General features: G+C 41.2%; 1 protein-coding gene across 1 annotated transcript in view; it reads left to right on the forward strand.

Annotated features, from left to right (window-relative positions):
* Positions 1–22,949, forward strand: part of LOC132835872 (uncharacterized) — a 128,214-nt gene that overhangs the window by 49,189 nt on the left and 56,076 nt on the right. The window contains exons 5-6 of the mRNA XM_060854970.1: positions 15,093–15,308; positions 16,989–17,507. Of these exons, the coding sequence (XP_060710953.1) occupies positions 15,093–15,308; positions 16,989–17,507 (735 nt within the window). The remainder of the gene's footprint in view (positions 1–15,092; positions 15,309–16,988; positions 17,508–22,949) is intronic.

Raw genomic sequence — 22,949 nt, forward strand, 5'->3', positions numbered from 1 at the left:
AATTTTGAATCGTGTATATTCAGCAAGAGAAATTTTAAGCATCATCCTTGCTTCACTTTATAATGATTGAGGGCTCAAATTGTTCAAGTTTTAACTTTGGGAAACCCACTCCACTTATCGTTCTGTTTCCCCCTTCTGTCAAAGCAAAATGCTCAGACACGGGAGTTTTACCTCTTTCATCTTTATTCCGGGCCCTGGAGGGAGAGGGAACGATCGCTCATCTGCACAAAGAAATGAGTTCACGCTCTTCTGTGGAACATCAGTTTCTCAATGAACTATATAGTCATTTTATGGAGAAGAACATCCAGATAAGGCAACATACATATTAATTGGGTGACTGTTACAGTCAGTGAGTATCAACCGTAAAGATTAAGCCATCTGCCATTACGCAGTGAATGTTCTTAACCTTGTTTACTGGTTTTACATAATGAATACTTTTCACCTTGTTAACCCATTACTCTTGCCTCCAGCACCCATTGTTAACTGTAAGTTCTTATCTGATATGAGTCATGCTCAGTTGAACCTCGTGTTTTGTGAAACAAGAACTTAACTATTTCCCTGCCTGCTTATACCCTATACACATTCTCATTCCCTCCTTTTATCATTTCATGATAACCACCGAGATGGCATAACCAGCTTTCATTAGAATCTGACAGCCAGTATTTAAGCATGTTATTAATACACAACATGCAGTGATTATAAGAAAAATTACTAGTCCATTACTGTAATTAGAGTTTTATTAATCCTCTCCGTGTGGAAAAAATTCACCAGTAAAGTTCTTAAATCCACAGTCCTTAGTGACCACTCAATCCCCTCCAAGTCAAGTGGAAATGAACCAGTTCTCCAAAATCTCCTTTGGCAAAGTCCAAACTGAAAAAATTCAGTCTATCCTTGTGCATCACTCCTTGAATGCAAATCCAAATTCTTGAATAACAGCAGTTAAATGCTTCACAAAACTGGCGAGACCTCAGTCCTTGCAGAGATGCTTCAGATGAAGGATACCAGTGCATCTCAGTGGTAGGCTAGATGAATGCTGCGTTCTTTGCTGCTTCTGCTCCTGCTCTGCTGTTAAATGTTGAGATGTTAGCTTGATCAGTGAACCATCATATCACTTAAATGATCGTAAGACAAGGTAAAGCTCACGTGGTTTAATGTCCATAGGAAGGCCACTGACACAAGCGTACCGGCCTCCTCTTTATTGTTAACTCCTTTACTTTTCGTGCTCATGACTGGGGAACTGATGGAATCCATTGGATCAGGTTGTGAAGGGGTGGGCTGTGGTCTGAAAGCATGCTTTACCTGTGAATGGAGAAACTCGAGAGACAACGTAGGCTGCTGAAAGTATCTTTGCATTTCCTCTCTCATTCCTTCCTTGCCAAGATGATTATCAGTATTGAGACAGTCGTACATTTAACTGCACTAAATTGTGTCTGCCTATTTTCACATTCTTTGAATCCTTGAAGTCTGTTACTCTGTTCACTATTTATGACAAGTTTTATACAATCTATAAACTTCTATTGTACTACCTCAACAATTTAGTCAATTATAAACAACAATCAATGGTCCTAAAATCAAACCCTCCATTCAGGGTTATTCAAAAATTACTTTCTTTTAACAAATTAATACTTGGTTAAAATGAAAGTTGTCAAGAAAATTATTTCAAAGGTTTGGAATGGCAAGAAAACAATGTGCTTTAGCAATTGTAAAGGCAGTTTCAGTTCAGGTTTATGTCCCAAATATTCATGGGAAACAAATGCAGAATGTTTAAAAATATTTTCTCCAAATGAAACTTCCAAATAAAACAATTGAAATTATAGTGGCAACTTTAGTGGAGGTCAACATTCTTTGAATTTGCATTGTGAAGGGGGCCAATGAAATCCTAACAATAATTAACAGAATTTAAACAACTCAGCCTCAAGTTCTCATATTCTCTAAAATCCTAACAAGACATCAAAGTCAAAATGCGCACTTTTTGTGAACAATCGGCATTAAAAACACAGCAAGGATATTATAATACAATACTCTCATCTGGCTAAAGCATGACCACTGATCCAACTGTGTGTTTCTAAACAGGCATTGTAGAATTTCAAACAAATCAGGGGCTCAAGGCACTCAATCAGTTTGTTTTAAGGTTACAAATTTGATAATTTTGAAACTGTACAACATTATGTCCTTTTAATGTAAAAACAAAATTTTCCCCATTACCCAGCCCACAAAACACATTGAATTGAGATCCTGATTCAAACAAGGCAAAACAGTTACTTAAAAGGGTTTTCTGAACCAGGATTTTAACACATCAGAATTTTTAAACATCAAACGCACTCAGCATGGCACAATTTACATAGAAACTTTGCTGTTTCTACCCAAGTATTAGTACAACCATAATTTCGGCGTTTCTCTTTTTTTGCATCCTATCGATGAAATTACGTTTATAAAAACAGAGAGCCCTAGCAGTCAACCATACAGCACTGCAATCCAGGCCACTCTCTTCCCTCAGAACAAAGACTCGCAGAGCCTCCAATTTTGCCACCAAGGGGCTTTAACCCCTTTCTTACTTTACTCCCACAGGGTCCGAACCCCATTTAAATGCAGAGAACTCAAACCCCAACTACACTTGAATGCAGAGAACCTGAACCCCAATTAAACACAAACCTCAAATCACGCTTCAATGCAGAAAGCTCGAATCTCAAACGTGGAGCTCGAGCCTCAGCACAGTGTGGAAGACTTGAATCTCAAATCATCCTACCCAGTAGAGTCAAACCCCAGTACCGTGCAGAGGACTCCAACCTCAACCCAAACCCATCCCAAGGGACTCGAATCTCTATCAAACACACCCCGGGGACTCGAATCTCAGTCAGACCCACCTGAGGGCATTCAGACCCTAGTACCACCCAGGGGACTTGAACCCCAGTAACCGTGCAGAGGACTTGAACTTCTGCCTGCCAGAGCGCCTGTGAAATTGTGTCTCTTGACTAAACTAATTACTGTTCAAATAATCCGTAGAATAGCCAGCGATTGAATGAGGGCGCTGTCTCTGGAACAGAGGAATATAGAGAGGGACCAATGTTTAAAATCTTGCCTTGTGGGCCCGGCCCCTCGAGACACCAATGCTCTTGGTGGCAGGGGATACTGACGGATCGTAGCTTTCCGTTTAAATCCTGCTGACTATGCCAGTATTGTCATCCTGATTCCCTACGCCCCACCCCCCACATCAAAGCTCAGACAGTGTGGCTTTACCACCTCCATTTTTGTACCAGGCCCTGGAGGGAGAGAGAGTGATTGCCTGTGTACACCACGAAATGAGTTCACGCTCTTCTCTGGAACAGCAGTTTCTCCATGAACTATATGGTCATTTTATAGGGAGGAGCATCCAGATAAGGCAACATACATATTAATTGGGTGACTGTTACAATCACCAAGTATCAACAGTAAAAATTAAGCCATCTGCTGTTACACAATGAATGTTCTTAACCTTGATAACTGGCTTTGCGTAATGAATACTTTTAACCTTGTTAACTGACCTTGCATACTGAATGCTTCCAATATTGTTAAATGGCTGTACGTAATGAATACTTTTCCACCTTGTTAACCCATTACCCTTGCCATCAGCTACCCATTGTTAACTGTAAGTTCTTATCTGAGTCATGCTCAGTTGAACCGCTTGTTCCACAAAACTTAGCACTTATCTCTATCCCTGCCTGCTTATAACTTATACACATTCTCTCATTCTCCATTGCCTTTTTCTTCTTCAGTCAATTTACCAAGTGACCTGCTCTAGAAAGGCTGGTCTGAAGTTATGATGTTCAAATGATATTTTGACAGTGACTTGAAAGTAATGGTCCGCAGATTTCCAAAGACTCTGGGAATCTGCTGGACCAGCCAGATCCAGGAGTGTGTCTCTGGTCCCCTCAAACAAACCTTTCGAAACTCTCAGTCTTCCCTCGTTTCTATTGCTTCTGGGTTACCAGTCTGTCTGTTTCCAGCTGACCTTCACTTCAGTCTACCACTGATCAGCTTGTCAATCAGGTTGGCTGTTAGGTAGGAGACTGTGTAAAATAGAAGTGAATAGAGATCCATTTTGGGAGATTCAAGATGGTAGCAGTCTGAACAGTCTGCTGTGTTGGGCTCTGTGTCATATCCCAGGCAAGGTGGACTCCTACGCCTGCTCCCTATTAGTCACCGCTGAGGAAAGTTTGTAGTTTAAAATAAGTAGAATATCTAGAGCCTCTTTAAATCAGGATTTTGAAGATCTGGAGTTGATGTGAGAACGTCGAAATTTGGGGGGGTGTACCGGGGGACAGTAAACGTTCAGGATGCCATGCTCTTCTCCATGTATTAGTCTCTTGAGAATGATGAGCCATCCATGTTCATCCTTTATTTGATCTGTCACCCAAAAAGGGAGGTTCTTTCATACTATTATGGCCACCCCTCTATTTTTGGAGTTAAAGAAGGAAAAGAATACCCTGTCATATCCTCCCTGCTGTAACTTCAGGTGTTTCTTATCAGTCAGATGTGTCTCTTGCAAGAGCGCGATGTCAACCTTTCTTCAAGATTTGAGAGCATCCTTTTCCTTTTAATGAGGAAGTGGCTCCCCTTTATGTTCCAGGTGTATCATCTGAACAGGTCGCTAGCCATGACTGCACACTACAGCTTGCAGTCCCCCGAGAAGGAGAAGCCCAATCAACGTGCGATGATTGGAGAAAAAGCAGACTTTATCAAATCTGAAGACTATTCCTACAAACACTACCAGAACTATCAAAATTTAAAAAGTAACCTCTACCCCTAACTTAAATAAAAACACAAAAAGCACAAATTTCCAGAGATCCCCCTCTTGCCCAGACGGGGCATTCACTCCCAACCTCATAACCATCCTAACCTTTCAGTTAAGGCCGCACCCCAACCCCAAAATGCAGCACCTCGCATTTATCTGAATTAAACTCCATCTGCCACTTCTCAGCCCACTGGCCCATCTGGTCCAGATCCTGTTGTATTCTGAGGTAACCCTCTTCGTGGTCCACTGCACCTCCAATTTTGGTGTAATCTGCAAATTTACCAACTGTACCTCTTGTGCTTGCATCCAAATCATTTATGTAAATGACAAAAAGTAGAGGGCCCAGCACCGATCCTTGTGGCACTCCACTTGTCACAGGCCTCCAGTCTGAAAAACAACCCTCCACCATCACCCTCTGTCTTCTACCTTTGAGCCAGTTCTGTATCCAAATGGCTAGTTCTCCCTGTATTCCATGAGATCTAACCTTGCTAATCAGTCTCCCATGGGGAACCTTGTCAAACGCCTTACTGAAGACCATATAGATCACATCTACTGCTCTGCCCTCTTCAATCTTTGTTACTTCAAAAAACTCAATCAAGTTTGTGAGACATGATTTCCTATGCACAAAGCCATGTTGACTATACCTAATCAGTCCCTGCCTTTCCAAATACATGTACATCCTGTCCCTCAGGATTCCCTCCAACAACTTGCCCACCACTGAGGTCAGGCTCATCGGTCTATAGTTCCCTGGTTTGTCTTTACCACCCTTCTTCAACAGTGGCACCACGTTTGCCAACCTCCAGTCTTCCAGCACCTCACCTGTGACTATCGATGATACAAATATCTCAGCAAGAGGCCCAGCAATCACTTCTCTAGCTTCCCACGGAGTTCTCGGGTACACCTGATCAGGTCCTGGGGATTTATCCACCTTTAACCATTTCAAGGCATCCAGCACTTCCTCCTCTGTAATCTGGACATTTTGGAAGATGTCACCATCTATTTCCTTACAGTCTATATCTTCCATATCCTTTTCCACAGTAAATACTGATATAAAATATTCATTTAGTATCTCCCCCATTTTCTGTGCCTCCACACAAAGGCTACCTTGCTGATATTTGAGGCCCTAGTTACCTTTTGTCCTTAATATATTTGTAAAAACCCTTTGGATTGTCCTTAATTCTATTTGCCAAAGCCGTCTCGTGTCCCCGTTTTGCCCTCCTGATTTCCCTCTTAAGTATACTCCTACTTTCTTTATACTCTTCTAAAGATTCACTCGATCTATCCTGTCTATACCTGACATATGCTTCCATCTTTTTCTGAACCAAACCCTCAATTTCTTTAGTCATCCAGCAGTCCCTTTGCCTACCAGCCTTCCCTTTCACCCTGACAGGCATATACTTTCTCTGGATTCTTGTTATCTCATTTCTGAAGGCTTCCCATTTTCCAGCTGTCCCTTTACGTGCAAACATCTGCCTCCAATCAGCTTTTGAAAGTTCTTGCCTAATACCATCAAAATTGTCCTTTCACCAATTTAGAACTCCAACTTTTCCATCACAATTTTAAAACAAATAGAATTATGGTCGCTGGCCCCAAAGTGCTCCCCCACTGACACCCCAATCACCTGCCCTGCCTTATTTCCCAAGAGTAGGTCAAGTTGGTTCTGAGGCTGGAGAAGGTACTGTCTGTTATTACAAAAGAGAACCAGACTGGCTTTATAAAGGCTCGCAGCTCCACAAATAATACTAGCCAGGTGTTGAATATAATACAAATCGGTCAACAGAGAGCGATGGGTGGGAGGGTCGCTTGGTAGCGGTACCGAAGCTGGAAGGTGAAATGGAATCTTCCTTTTAGGTCATCACAGAAAGGTTTTCTTTATCGGGGAATTTCTATTAGCCCTCTCTTCCAGCAGCTGTTTGAGTGGATAAAGCAGGACCTGCAGCGATGGGAGGATTACCTATATCGTGGCTTGGCCGTATAGCCTTGATTAAAATGAATGTTCTCCTTCAGCTGCTATATCCTATGAGGTTGCTCCCGCTGTTAATACCCAAACGTGCTGCGGAGGTCTGTGGGATGGCTTTGATCATTTATTTAGTGCTGTAGACGTCCCATAATTAAATTTACCAAATTGCTTATCAATACGGGTACAGAATATAACCTTTCTTTAACCACCTCAGTATGGATATAAAAGCTCAAAGGTGTCTTTACATTGAATTCTATGTAATGACTGGAGATCAGTTTAATTTTTACAAATAAAGTTAGTCTCCAAGGTTTCTTTCTCTTTTTTAAAAAAAAAGTCCATTTGTTATATTTGGCTGACTTTGTGTTCCTGGGATCTTCCTTAAAAGCAAACATACTCTCCTTTTCCCTTCCTGTAAATATCAGCATGCTAAACTGGCAAAAATTCAAACTTTCACATTGGCATGATTCTGCCACGGTGTGTATTTAGAGGCCAAGCCTAGCTGAAGATGACGGCTTGAGTTTTTATTGAACTGCAGCAGGCTGCAACATTTGTTGAGTATAAATTGCAAGATTTGGTTCAGAAACAGTGAAGGAACACAAAAATGTGCCTGTGTTGTGCAGATCTGTCGATACAAAGTTGACAGAATAACTTTAATTTGTGACCTCTGTGAGCTTATATTATTCACAAACCAGTACCAATTGCACAAATTATCCTAAAATTTTCAGTTGGTGCAGTTGAATCTGGTATGTGTGTGACCACCACACAGTTCTTGTGGAGACAAAGCCCCACCTTCACATTAATAATACCCTCCACTGTGCTAAATGAGACAGACTTCGACCAGATTGAACAATTCAAGGTTGAGCATCCCATGAGGTGCTATATGGGCCATCAACAGCACCATAATTATATTCCAGCACAATCTGCAACCTCATGTCCCCACTTAACCATGACCATCTAGCAAGGGGATCAACCCTGGTTCGATAGAGTGCAGGAGGACATAGCTTCACCAAGTTGAAAGCTCATTTTTTGCTATCAACCTGGACTACTTGCATGCCAAACAACAAAAGCAGCAAGTCATAGACAGAACTAAGCAATCCACAACCAACAAATCAGATCCAGACACTGCAATCCTACCTCATCCATTCGTAAATACTGGTGGACAATAAAACAATTCACTGGAGGAGGAGGAGGCTCTCCGAATATCTCTATCCTCAGTGATGGAAAAGCCCAGCATATTAGTGCAAAAGAAAAAACTGAAAAATTTGTAGCAAACTTCAAAATGAAGTGTTGTGTGAATGATCTATCTCTGCTTTCTCCAGTGGTGCCCAGCATCACAGATACCAGTCTTCAACCAATTCAATTCACTCCACGTGATACAAAGAAACAGTTGAAGGTATTGGATACTGCAAAGGCTCCAGCCTTGGGTGATTGTCCGTGTGGAGTTTGCAAATGCTCCCCGTGTCTGAGTAGGTTTCCTTCGAGTACTCCGGTTTCCTCCCACAGTCTAAAGATGTGCAGGTCAGATGAATTGGCCATGCTAAATTGCCTGTAGTGTTAGGTACATTAGTCAGAGGGAAATGGGACTGGGTGGTTTACTCTTTGGAGGATCAGTGTGGACTTGTTGGGCCAAAGGGCCTGTTTCCACACTGTAGGGAATCTAATCTAATCTATGGCCCTGACAATATTCTGGCAATAGTACTGAAAACGTCTGTTTCAGAACTTGCCACACCCCGAGCCAAGCTGTTCCACTACAATTACAACTCTGGCATCTACCCGACAATATGGAAAATTGTCCAGATATGTCCTGTACGCACTATGGAGGACAAATCCATGCAGCCAATTGCTTTGTCTTCAATCTAGTCTTGATCATTAGTAAAGTGGTGGAAGGTAACATCTTTTGATATCATATAGCACCTGCTCAGCAATAACCTGCTCAGTGAAGCCCTGTTTGGGTTCCGCCAGGATCACTCAGCTCCTGGCCTCTTATAGAGTCATAGAGATGTACAGCATGGAAACAATCCTTTGGTCCAACTCGTCCCTGCTGACCAAATATCCTAACCTAATCCAGTCCCATTTGCCAGCACTTGGCCCATTTCCCTTTAAACCCTTTCTATCCATATACCCATCCAGGCGCTTTTTAAATATTGTCATTGTATCAGCCTCCACCACTTCCTCTGGCAGCTCATTCCAAACATGCACCACCCTCTGCATGAAAACGTTGCCCCTTATGTCCCTTTTAAATCACACCCTACACCTATGCCCTCTAGTTCTGGATGCCCCTACCCTAGGGAAAGTCTGTTTATTTACCCTCTCCATGCCCCTCATGATTTTATAAACCTCTATAAGGTCATCCCTCAGCTTCCGATGCTCCATGGAAAACAGCCCTAGCCGATACAGCCTCTTCCTGTACCTCAAACTTTCTGACCCTGGCAACATCCTTGTAAATAATTTCTGAACTCTTTCAAGTTCCACAGCATCCTTTTGATAGGAGGCATACCAGAATTGCATGTAATATTCCAAAAATGGCCTAACCGATGTCCTGTGCAGCTGCACCAGGACCTCCCAACTCTTATGCACAGCGCTCTGAACAATAAAAGAAAGCATACCAAGCACCACCTTCACTATCCTATCTACCTGCGACTCCACTTTCAAGGAACTATGAACCTGCACTCCAAGGTCGCTTGGTTCAGCAACACTTCCAGGAACTTACCATTAGGTGTATAAGTCCTGGCCTCTTTTGCCTTTCCAGATGCAGCATTTCACATTTATCTAAATTAAACTCCATCTGCCATTTCTCAGCCCATTGTCTCGTCTGATCAAGATCCCATTGTTCTCTGAGGTAACCTTCGCTCTCAACTATGCTTCCAATTTTGGAGTCATCTGCAAACTTATTAACTATCCTCCCTATGTTCACATCCAAATCATTTATATAAATGAAGAAAAGCAATGGACCCAGCACAGATCCTTGTGGCACATCACTGGTCAGAGGCTCCACTTTGAAAAGCAACCTTGCACCACCACCCTCTGTCTTCTACATTTGGGCCAATTATGTATCCAGATGGCTAGTTCTCTCTGTATTCCATGTGATCTAACCTTGCTAACCAGTCTACCGTGACAGTCAACCATTGGCGGAATGCCTTACTGAAGTCCGTATAGATCACATCCGCCACTCTGCCCTCATCAATCCTCTTCATTACTACTACAAAAAACTCAGTCAAGTTAGTGAGACATGAATTCCACACACAAAGCCATATTGACTATTCTTAATCAGTCCTTACCTTTCCAAATGCATGTAAATCCTGTTTCTCAAGATTCTCTCCAACAACTTGTCCACTGCCGATGTCAGGCTCACGGTTCTATAGTTCCCTGGCTTTACCTTAATACCTTTCTTAAAAAGTGGCACCACGTTAGCCCACCTCCAGTCTTCTGGCATCTGACCCATGGCTATTGATGATCGAAATATCTTAGCAAGGAGTCCAGCAATCACTTCCCTAGCTTCCCACAGAGTTCTAGGGTACACCTGATTAGGTACTCTGGATTTATCCATCTTTATGCATTTAAAGACATCCATCATCACCACTACCTCTGTACTATGGACATTTTTTTAAGATGTCGCCATCAAATTCCCCACATTGTTTTAGCCTTAATTCAAGCATGGATGAAAGAGCTGAATTCCAGAGGTGAGGTAAGAATGATAACTCTTGATGTCAAGGCTGCATTCGACCGTGTGTGGCATTACGGAGCCTGAGCAAAAGTAGAATCAGTGGGTATTTGGGGGGAAATCTCTCCACTGGTTGGAGGTATACCTGGCACATAAGATAGTTGTGGTTGTTGGAGGCCAGTCATCTAAGCTCCAGGAGACCTCTGCAGAAGTTCCCTAGGGTAGTGTCCTAGGCCCAGTTATCTTAAACTGCTTCATCAATGACCTTCCCTCCATCACAGGGTCAGAAGTGAGAATGTTTGCTTATGATTGTACAATGTTTACCATTCACAACTCCTAAGATACTGACGCAGTCTATGCTCAAATCCAATAAGATCTGGACAACATTCAGACATGGGTTGACAAGTGGCAAGTAACATCCACGCCAGACAATGACCATCTCCAGTAAAAGACAATTCAATCAATCGCCCCTTGACATTTAGTGGTTTTACCATCATTCAACACTGGACTCAACACATAAACACAGTGGCTACAAAACCAGGTCAGGGGCTAGGAATATTGCCGGAAGTAACTCATCTCCTGACTCCCCAAAGCCTGTCCACCATCTACAAGGCATAAGCCAGAAGTGTGATAGAATACTCCCCAGTTGCCTAGATAGGTTCTTGCCTGGTTGGGTTCAGTTCCAACAATACTCGGGAAGCTTGACACCGCCCACAGTAGCAGCTCTTGATTGGCACCACATCCACAAGCATCCACTCCCTCCATCACCGGTGCTGCGTAGCAGCAGTGTGAACTATCTACAGGATATGCTGCAGAAATTCACCAAGGATTCTAAGACAGCATCTTCCAAACCATTACTTGCATCTAGAAGAACAAGGACAGTACCATCGCTTGTATGTTCTCCTCCAAAACCACTCACCATCCTGACTTGGAAGCACATCACCTTACTTCCACTGTCATTGTGTGAAAATCCTGGAATTTCCTCCCGAAGAGCATTGTGGTCTTAACCTATAGCATATGGACTGCAGCAGCTTAAGAAGGCAGCTCACAACCACCTTCTTGAGGGTGACGAGGGATGGGCAATAAAATGCTGGCCAGCCAGCAAGGTCTATATCACACAAGTGAATTTTTAAAAAAAGCTTCTCAAAGATTGTGCAGTTCTGGGTTGGTTTTAACTGTGAAGTGAAAATATTTGTTACGGGCTGAAGTGTTTGAAGAGGGATGGTAAAAGAATAGTTTTAAATATTTAGTGAAATAATTGGAAAACACAAACATTTCGATCAAATTTATTAACTGTTTAAAATATTTGTTAGCATTACACTACTGAACTGAACCCTAATGTTCGGTAACATCTGTCATGCAAAACATTGTAACATTTAAAGGGGCAATTTTAAAGATATGTTTTTCACTGTTTGGAAGCAGAGACATCCAGCCTTTTGTCATGCTTTATTGCATTTTGCGGAACCTTTATGTCGAGCAATGCTCACTTTATTCTAAATGTGACTTTAAAAGCAATTGAAAATGAAACTGTTTGTAATGACCAGTTCAGGCTCAACTTTTGGCCATTCTATAGTAAAGTTGCTGATTGTGAGTCATAAAAATCTTTTCGATTCCCTTTTACCACGTTTATATTTAAAAGGAAACTAGTAGATGTTTAGGTGCTTTTATATCTAACGTTGTTTTGTCTGATTATAAGTGTATACACCCCTGTGTGAATTGTAACAGCTTGCACTTTTCTGACTGGAAGTGGAATCTTTTCCCCTCCTTACTTATGAAAAATTTTATCTCTGTTATACTTTAAATTTCTCTCCCCAAAAGGCCAGAGCTGAGCTGATTTAATGGTGCTTCGCCAATAGTTTATCGTCATTAGGCTTTATTGATGTGGAAGAAAATGGCAGCAGTGTTTGTAGCAAAATAAGGGAAAGGGGAAAATACCAAAGCTCTGGGCATAGAGACTTTCAAAAGGCTGTCAAAGATATTTTGGGGGGCGGGGGGGGGGGGTGCATGGGCAGGGCATGGAGTGCAGGTTTTGAGCTGTAGTTTGCAGGACTAGGGATCTGGGGAAGGCTGGAAAAATGAATCGTCAGGGTAAGTGAGTTTCCACTACTTGTGGGGTACACTTGAAATATTGGCAGATGATGTTCTAAAGGTGGATGCAAAACATTTCAGTGATAGACTGTGGATTCGTGTATCCTTTGTTCACTCAGTGGCTGTCACACTTATGAAACACTGGGTTCCTGTGAATTGCTAAGGATGAGTCATCACTATGCAAACAATTGAATGAGAAAAGAAGTGAAGAGATTTCATTCGGTGTCCAGGTAAAGCTGTTTTGAAAAACAAGAGTTTTATGAGAGTTCTCTGTAAAATGTACCAGCCAATGTGAAGATGGGTCAAGAGCTAACTTGGGAATTAGTTCCACTATTTCCAAAGGGTGGAGCTATTTTTGTTTTAAGTAATATCATATGAAATCTAGTGGGATTTGCTTGGGTAGGTCCTGTTCAGCCAGTACATGCAACAGTGGGATAAGTGGCCACTCCTTGTGCAACAAATCATCTTTGTTTCTGTCTAAATGCTCCAAATTGCTCTAACCTCAAAAATGCCAGGTGTAATCCATGTTTGCAAGTGTTTAGTCTAATTGTACTGAGTGATTTTCAGGGTTTATTGAAACAGCACAAACAAAATTGCACTTGTCATCATTCTTAACAAAGTGCTATATGGTATGTTTCAGAGGGTGCAATTTTCGCATAAGGCATTTGATAGTTGGGGGGTGTTGTGTACTTCTGCTTTGAATCCATGCTGCTACTTATTGCTTGATGTACCCTGCCTAGAGATTGCACAGGAACATAGGCCGCAGGAGCAGAAGTAGGCTATTTGGCCCTCTAGTCCTGCTCCATTATTTGGTAAGATTGTGGCTGGAATGATTGTGGTCTCCATTTTCTTGCCTGTCTGTGATAACCTTTGATGACCTTGTCTATCAAAATCTAACTTGGCCATGAATAAACTTGATGACTCCGTTGCCACTGTTCTTTTGGGGAAGAGAATTCCATGCACGAATGACATGCAGAGAAAAAAATATTTTCCTCATCGCCCTCATGTCCTCTTATCTGGGTCATTCAACTCAGAAACAGAGCCTTTGATCCAACTCATCTGTGTTAACAAGAAATCCTAATCTGACCTAGTTCCATTTGCCAGCATTCCTCTCAAACCCTTCTTTTTAAATGTTGTAATTTTATTCACCTCCATCACTTCCTCTGGCAGCTCGTTCCATACAAGTGCCACTCTGTGTGAAAAGGCTACCCCTCAGGTCCTTCTTAAATCTGTCCCCCCTGACCATAAGCCTATGCCTTCTCATTTTGGAGTCCCTACCCTGAGGAAAAGACCTTGGCTATTCACCCTATCTATGCATCCGCTGTAATTTTATAAGCCTCTATACAGTCACCCCTCAGCCTCTCCCTACAACTCCAACCCTCTAATCCCAGGGATTTATTTGTCAATCTTTTCTGCACTCTCTCAAGTTTAACAATATCCTTCCTATAGAAGGGCGACCAGAATTGTACACAGTATCCCAAAATTGACCACAACACTGTCCTGAGTGGCCACAATATGATATCCCAACTCCTACACTCTGTTTTAACCAGTGAAGGCAAACATACCTCCTATATTCACATCTAAATTATTTAAATAAATGGTAAACAACAATGGACTCAGCACTGATCTTTGTGGCACACCCCTTGTCACAGATCTCCAGCCCTGTACCTTCAAGCCAAATTTTGTATCCAATTGGTGTTCTTAAATTATATAACTTTTAAAGAAAAAATACATTTTAAAACTGAAGCAGTGGCAGAGATGAAGAGACGAATAACTCAAAACAGTTATTCAGTAAAATCTTCTAGCTATATTTGTTGCAAAACTAGAATTGTGAGGATAATTGTTGCTTTCACAAGTGAAATTGTGGCACATTGTATAACATATAAGGTCTTCAGACCTTTTAAAAGTGTGCACTACTGCTGAGCCAGAAAGTCGTTTTGAATTAAGTATGAGGTACCCCCATTGAATTACTTGGTTACTTTTAAGTGACACTTGCAACAATTACTGTTTAAATTTTTAAGTTAAAAATCACATAACACCGGGTTATAGTCCAACAGCTTTTTAAGTACTTTTTGAATTTGTATTTAACAGCTCTGTAAATCTCCCTAGGTCCCAGTCATTTACGACACCCCATTAAGTAATACTAAGCTTCACAAACCAGCAGATCTCTGATTCAATCTCTAATCTATGTTGGGCTAGTTGATTAGGTTGTGCTTGCTACTGGGATGTTGCCTTTAGCCTTGATAGCCATGGGGAGAGAAGGGAGCATGGGCTAAGATCAACTCTGGTTCTCTTCCTTAAATGCTTTCAAATTATTACTTTAGGGGTTATAATCCAGGGAGTTTCACAAGGAGCATACTGTGCCTCACTGTGTCAAATTGCCCAGTGATCCTCGTCGTTTGGGTTTACTGAAATGTGGTCACTTGACTAAGTTATTGAAGGATGACTCTCTACTCATTTAACTATTAAGTAACTGGTGAAATTCAGTGGTTTGAAAATGGGAGATTCCATCATGTGTATTATCAACTTGAGCATTATTAACTTTAACATTTTGGACAACAGATTTGGAAGGAAGGAACCGCTTAAGTCATTTTCTTTTTTTTGTTTTGCAGTGGTGATAATTGATCCTGATGATGATGATGAAATGACGACTCTGGAACTCGATTTGCCATCTGGACATAGTTCTGCAGAACCTGAACTCCAGGAGAAAAATGGATTGTTAGGAACTCCAGATACAAACTTGCAAACAACTTCAGTGCTTCCCAAGCAGTCTCTTCCTAAAATTACCTTGGTGACCCAAGGAGAGGATTCACTGCAGTCTAATAAATGTAAGTTTAAAGTATTCTGCTGATTGATAGAGCATCAGCGATGGCAACATTATTTAGTCTGGAGGAGCCAGGGTAATAGTGGTGGTTAATGTTTTCTGCATGATGTTTGCTCTTTTAAAGGAAAAGTACAATGCTTCAATTTGTATTTAGGATGTAATTCCCAAAACTAATGCCCTGCATTCATTTTGGAAATGGTGTGTATATATGTTGATTGTCTTGATCCTTGACTAAAAGCTATTGCCTTCTCAGGTACTTCCCATGCCCCTGCCCTCATATTTATCTCTCAGCCCCCTTCCTCCTCCTCCCCTTCCCCCACATTCCTGATGAAGGGCTCATGCCCAAAATTCCAATTCTCCTGCTCCTCGGACCTGACCTGACCTGCTCTGCTTTCCAATGTCACACTTTTCCACTTTGATCCCCAGCATCTGCAGTCCTCACTTTGTCCCAAAGCTGAATTTGCCGATCATTGAGATACCCTAAATATGTTACATTTCTGCCTGTATTTAAAACTATTTTTCTTTTGTGGAAGCATCCCTAATTTTGGCTAAGTCTCCACTTGGGGATTATCTGGAAAGGTTGGCAAGATTTTGTGCTTGGAACCATACCATCTTTGCATCTGTTCATTTGTGTGTGGATGAGGTTGACAGCTACTGCACACTGATCGATTCATAACACACTGAGCGCTAGCCACTTTACTGTACCAGCGATGGCCAGGCAGGATCAAAACCCGTCCAGCTTGCAATCCCTTTCTAAATTTTAAAGATTAGCCTTTCCTTCTAATTTGGCAAAAATAAGACCTGTATGATTCAGCCTATTGTTTGGGACCCTTATTCTAAACTATCTAGCCATCTACTATGAAATTAATCCCTCCTTTCATCCTGTTATAAATTTGGCGTAGCATCACTTAAGTGGACACAGGTCTGCTAGATAGGTCTGACAATCTTTTAATATTATGTGTATTTAATCCCAGTTGGAGCAGGAGGATGACCAGGAGATGAAAAGTGTCATACTTGATTAGGAAGAGATTCTTTTTGTGTGGTCAAAGCTAAAGCATGTCGGGTAACTGCAGCTGATCCTTATTCTGAATTTGGCTCGTGCTGGTTATACCTTTGAATGGTAGATGTGATGCTAATCACTGTCTGTGAGTGCTTCATTTTTGAGCATCTTTACTTGATTCATTTAGACATTGACAAAAAAACATGTACTGAAAGCCTTTAAAACAGCTTTAAAACAGTACCTCAGAATATCTCTAAAAGTGAGTTGAGGATGAATATTGTGGTGACCTGGGTCCATGTTCCTTGTGCTTTCTTCCACCATCCTCTTGAAAGCAATAAGGAACCCAAGTATAGAAATGAAACTGAGAGGAAGTGCAATATGAAGGTAGTGTAACAACAAAACAAGTCTTAGATTTTCAGATGAAACAAAACAATTTAGGTCATTTAAAGCTGGTACTTGGAGACTCATGGTCACACAGTATTGGAAAAAATAACCTAATATTGACAAAATATTAGGTCAGACTTGTTCCACTCTATGCATCAAGTCAGGATAGGCTTTATATGTTTTTACTCACTAAATTTGGGTTTTCAGGTACGTGGTTCGACAAGCACAGTTAAGGCTATGAAAGGCTATGAAAATGTGTTCTATCAGGATTGACTGTTTTGTGGTTTTCTTTTGCTTTAGTGCTGAATTCCTGTCAGTTATGTGGCACCTGCTTTGAGACTCGTAAAGGATTGTCAAGTCATGCACGCTTCCACCTGAGGCAATTTGGAGTGCCAGACTCAGAAAGCAGTGGCGCCCCGATCGGTACACTGTATGAACTGATGAAAAGAAAAGGGATACCGAGTGTTTTACCCTCCACTTTGGCTACTGATAAATCGCAGAGCTGTTCACCAAAGGACATGTCTGCTGTAAAACAAGAAACTCCTGGCAAACCACTTGGAGAGGAGTGCCAGGGAGAAACAACACATGCAGCTAAATCGCCAAAGTTGACCATTACCAGTCCACCGAAGGGCCAGTCTCAGGCAGGATCATCGACACTCAAGAAAGTGCACCCCATTTTACCAAAGCCGGTGTCTAGTAAATCTCCAGAACCCGGAAAAACAGGGCGACCATTGATGGATACTCCTCAGACATCAGGAGAGCTGATGTCGAAGAAGCTGTTTTGGACCCCACAAGATGACAACACACCTTTAAACCTCAGTAAGTTGTGGTCACCTATTGGTCTTTAAGGTGATTTGCTTTGTAAAATCCTAATATTTAAAAAACAAACAAGCCCCATTAACTTCAAACTGAATGACTAAACTAAGATTAATTTGAGTCATCAAATAACTTCAATTACCATGCACTTTATTTGTTCAGATATTGGGAGGGAGGCATTCAGTTTTATTTTGCATTGAAGGGTAGGGATAGAACTTGGTTATACTCACATATGGATAAGTAGTGGAAGTGCCTGCAAGAAATTTCATCTTCGTAATGAAAATCAGGATTAGTCACACATACGTGACAGATTCTTTCCCAGACTATTATAACTGTTAACCTCTCTCAAATCTGAAGACTTTTAAAACAGATTTTCTTTTTTGTTTACTGGTGGTGTTCTACCTTGCTAGGATTTACACTGAGCCTTGTGCAGTCACGTCAGTCTCTCCAGATCAAAAAAATAGATGTCTGCATCATTTTAGTGATATTGCCACTTTGGCTTTGGTGTATCTGTGTCCCAAACTTAAGGACATGTAATCTTAACCTCTTGAGAGAATTAGAATGTTGAGGCTTTTTCTTTCAAGAGCTTGCATACAAAGCACTTTTTAAGACATGACTGTAGAACCACTTGATGACAATTTTCTCCCAAACAGAATTGACCTCTGACCTTGAAACATGTTGCATAAAAACCTTTGGTTTGATCTACTTCCTTCGCTCCTAGATATAGTGCAAACACTGCAGAAATTTTCATTCCTTTGAGCATGATTTCATAGTTTGGTTGTGATATATACCTTTCTTACCTATCCATCAACAGCATTTCTGCTTAAAGTGAGGAGAACCTTGGAGAGCGTAACTCCACAGTGGGTCCTTCAATTAGCTCAGATCTCGGAATAAGTTAATTTTATAAATTTGGGTGCTAATAGCTTTCAGTCTGAAATTTGATGTCCTCTGAGTATTTGGAGCATGCTGAATGGAACAACAGTCTGTCATTCTGTTCTAGATAAAATTTGAACAGAGATCATCATAAGTAACCTCATATCCATGAGAGCGTACCAAAATGCCTAGTACCTGATGTGATTAAGTTTATAAATATTTAAGCCCCTTAGCTTGGCTTTCAATTCTGATGTAACTTTCAATGTATACCAGTGCTATTGTACAGTCATAGAGACGTACAGCATGGAAACAGACCCTTCAGTCCAACTCGTCCATGCTGACCAGTAATCCCACCTTATCTAGTCCTATTTGCCAGCACGTGGCCCATATCACTCTAAACCCTTCCTATTCATTTACCCATCCAGATAACTTTTAAATGTTGCATTTGTACCAGCCTCCACCACTTCCTCTGGCAGCTAATTCCATACACTCACTACCCTCTGCATGAACAAATTGTCCCTTAGGTCTCTTTCATATCATTCCCCTCTCACCCTAAACCTTAAACCTATGCCCTCTAGTTCTGGACTCCCCCACACCAGGGAAAAGACTGCCTATTTAACCTATCAATGCCCCTCATGATTTTATAAACCTCATAAGGTCACCCTTCAGCCTCTGACACTCTAGGGAAAACAGCTCTAGCTTGTTCAGCCTCTCCCTATAGCTCAAGTTCTCCAATCCTGGCAGCATCCTTGCAAATCATTTCTGAACCCTTTAAAGTTTCACAACATCCTTCCAATAGGAAGGAGACCAGAATTGCATGCAGTATTCTAACAGTGGCCTAACCAACGTCCTGTACAGCCGCAACATGATCTCCCAATTCTTATACTCAATACTCTGACCAATAAAGGAATGCATATGAAACACCTTTTTCACTCTCCTATCTACCTGCAACTCTACTTTCAATGAGCTATGAACCTGCACTCTAGCAACACTTCCCAGCACATTACCATTAAATGTATAAGTCCTGCTAAGATTTGCTTTCCCAAAAAGCAACACCTCGCATTTATCTGAATTAAATTCCTATCTGCCACTCCTCAGGCCACTGACCCATCTGATCAAGATCCTGTTGTAACCTGAGGTAACCTTCTTCGCTGTTCACCACACCTCTGGTTTTGCTGCAGTCTGCAAACCTACTAACCATCCCTCCTAGGTTCACATTCAAATCATTTATGTAAATGACAGAAAGTAGTGGACCCAGCGACAATCCTTCTGGCTCTCCACTGGTCATTTGCCTCCAGTCTGAGAAAAAACACTCCACCGCCACCCTGTCTTCTACCTTCGAGCCAGTTCTGTATCTAAATGGCTAGTTTTCCCTGTATCCCATGAGAACTAACCTCGTTAACCAGTCTCCCATGGGGAAACTTGTCGAACATCTTACTGAAGTCCATATGGGTCACGTCCATTGCTATGCCCTCATCACTCCTTTGTTACTTCTTCAAAAAACTCAATCAAGTTTGTGACACATGATTTCCCACACCCAAAAATATGTTGACTATCCCTAATCAGTCCTTGCCTTTCCAAATACGTCCTCCTAAGCAAAGGAATTATAAGCCATAGAAATTTGCCATTAGTTTGTGAGCAGCTCTGAATTGACATATGACAGCTTATGACACGCTACACTTACAGTGCAAAATAATTTCCCAAGTGGACCAGCTTTCTCTCCAGCCTCAATTAAAATGGCAGAGCTCAGGTTGACATTTTATCTCAATTACCAAAAGGAGCCAAATTCTGGTGCATTAACTCATTAAAATGTGTGTGGGCAAAGTTGGAGTATCGTTCACAGATAGAAATTCTGGTATCAGAAAAATGGCTCAAGTTTTGCAGTCATGGGATCATGATTACTGCATTAACTCACAGTTGAGATGGTGATATAGAATTAATGCCATTGAATGAGTAATCCGGAGTATCTCCAGCATCTGCAGTCCTCACTTTCTCCTCCTGAGTAATCCAGAGGCTAAGGTTACCCACAGGTTCAAATCCTACCATGGCAGCTGACAGAATTTAAAATAAAGAGGTCTGGAATTTAAAACTAGATTTGATGACAAGTATCATCAATTATTGTAAAAAAATCCACCTGGTTCACTGATGTCCCTTCAGGAAGAAAATCTGCCATCCTTATGCAGTTGAGCCAATATGTGATTCCAGACCCACATGGTTGACTATTAACTACCCTTGGAAATAGTCAAGCAAGTCATTCCGTTTTAGAGCAATTAGGGAGTAGCAGCAACTGCTGGTATTGTCAGCAATGCTCACATCTGGTGAAAGAATTTTAAAGAATATAGAAATTAAAAATCTGAATTGATGAGTTTATTATTGCGTAACAAATCTAAATTCCTATTCAGGGGATGGTGCTGTCCCTTAATTACATAAGATTTGTATCTCCATTACACTAGATTGCTGTTCCAAGTGTTGGCACTCTGTCTGAAAGATATTTTTGATATCTGCCCTGATTTTAGTTGACACCCTTTACTCTGACAGACTTTAAGGAGCCCTCTAGATTTCTCTTTATCTAGCTTTTTGTATTTTGTTTAGTTCCATAAATTTCCTTTTCAGTTGCCACCATTTCATGTGAGCATTGCTGTGCACCTGCATCATTTCATGTTATCATCCTGGTTTGGGACTCTTCACTGAACCATGACTCTTCCATGCTTTGAATGTCTTGGTAACCAAATCTGAGCAGAATTTTGAAATGGCAGTCAGGCCCACATGGCAAAATTTTAACAACTCATCCTTCTATATTCAACTGCACCAGATATTGTCTTAATTTTTTTTCTTTAAAGCAGATTTTACTGACACCAGTTAAAGTGCAGTGTGGGGTTTGCAGAATTGGTCATCAGACCCAGATCCTTTTCTGCTTCATTTTTAATTATTACTGTGCCACCTTTAGGTATTCTTGCCACATCCGTTTTCCTTCTCAATTGTTGCCCATTTTATCCAAAGGCTTCTGTAGATTCCTGGTCTGTTAGTTTCATCTTGACAGCTCCTTGTACGACAGTAAATAATTCAAAATCCAGTGTGCAGTACAAGTGCACAATAGTATAATTACAACAGTTCACTACATCAGCTAATGCTGTACAGCCACCATACAAATTAGCCTCTGTACCAAGTTGTCCTGAAGAGATGATGAAGGGCTTATGCTCGAAACGTTGAATTCTCTATTCCTGAGATGCTGCCTAACCTGCTGTGCTTTGACCAGCAACACATTTGCAGCTGTGATCTCCAGCATCTGCAGACCTCATTTTTTACTCGAAGATTTTAACCTACTGCGAATCCTCTTACAAGGATGCCGTCCTGAAGAGATGGCATAAAATTGTGAACTTCTAGTCAATATGGAAGCTATAACGTATGGAATGTGTACCAGTTCCATAAGTGGCCCTTTTTTTAATCGTATAGAATAACAAAAATGGATTATCACTTGAGAAAATCCACTGACTTTCTCAAATAAAAACATTCCCTAACACACTGCTGTAAATATTTTATAAATATTAACAAACAATTTAAATTTTATTAACTATGGGCGGCATGGTGGCACAGTGCTTAGCACTGCTGCCTCACAGCGCCAGAGACCCAGGTTCAATTCTCGCCTCAGGTAACTGTCTGTGTGAAGTTTGCACATTCTCCCCTTGTCTGCGTGGGTTTCCTCCAGGTGCTCCGGTTTCCTCCCATAGTCCAAAAATATGCATGTTAGGTGTATTGGCCATGCTAAATTGCCCGTAGTGTTAGGTGAAGGGATAAATGTAGAGGAATGGGTCCGGGCAGGTTGCTCTTTGGAGGGTCGGTGTGGACTTGTTGGGCTGAAGGGCCTGTTTTCATACTGTAAGTAATCTAATCTTAACTGTTTTGAGAGGAATATCAGTTAAATAATAGTCTGCATGGGACATGGGTTTGTTCTCCAAGATAGATTTGAAATTTTATCCTTTGATTTATGGACATTATTTACATAAATGCCTTTTTCATTGAATTTGATTACATAGCTTTTCTTAATCGATGCCTTTCAGCTTTTTTGATGCCAAGCGTCTAGTATTTAGATCCATTTGGGAATAGCTGAGAATGCATATTTCTCTTTCTGTGGGTAATAGGGGTCCTTGGTCATTGTACTATTCTCTGATTGAGAGTCCTGGAATTAACTTGAGGAATGATTTACCATACATTAAGAAAGGATCTTGTGGATTTTGAATGAAGTCTTAAAGGCAGGTATGACTCAGAAGTTATTTGAATGCATGATGATACCACATGGTATGTAAAGTACAATCTTAGTTCAAAAGATCAGTACACCAAGGTAAGTACCCTGTGTTTTTTAAAATCCTACCATATAAGCTTTTATGCTTAAGTTATTGGGATATTTATAGAGTCTGCCATCAATTGTCTTTATATTGTAGATTTACCAATGTTATGAAGATGTTCCAAAGTTGCTGCAGATGTCAGGGTTGGCTTTTTGTTAATATATCTGTCTTTCTGTCTTGAATGTGATGGGCAGGAACTTCTTTTTTGGCAAATTTCAGCAGCACCACC

Source organism: Hemiscyllium ocellatum, chromosome 45, assembly GCF_020745735.1.
Source record: "Hemiscyllium ocellatum isolate sHemOce1 chromosome 45, sHemOce1.pat.X.cur, whole genome shotgun sequence".
In the NCBI taxonomy this organism is placed as follows: domain Eukaryota; kingdom Metazoa; phylum Chordata; class Chondrichthyes; order Orectolobiformes; family Hemiscylliidae; genus Hemiscyllium; species Hemiscyllium ocellatum.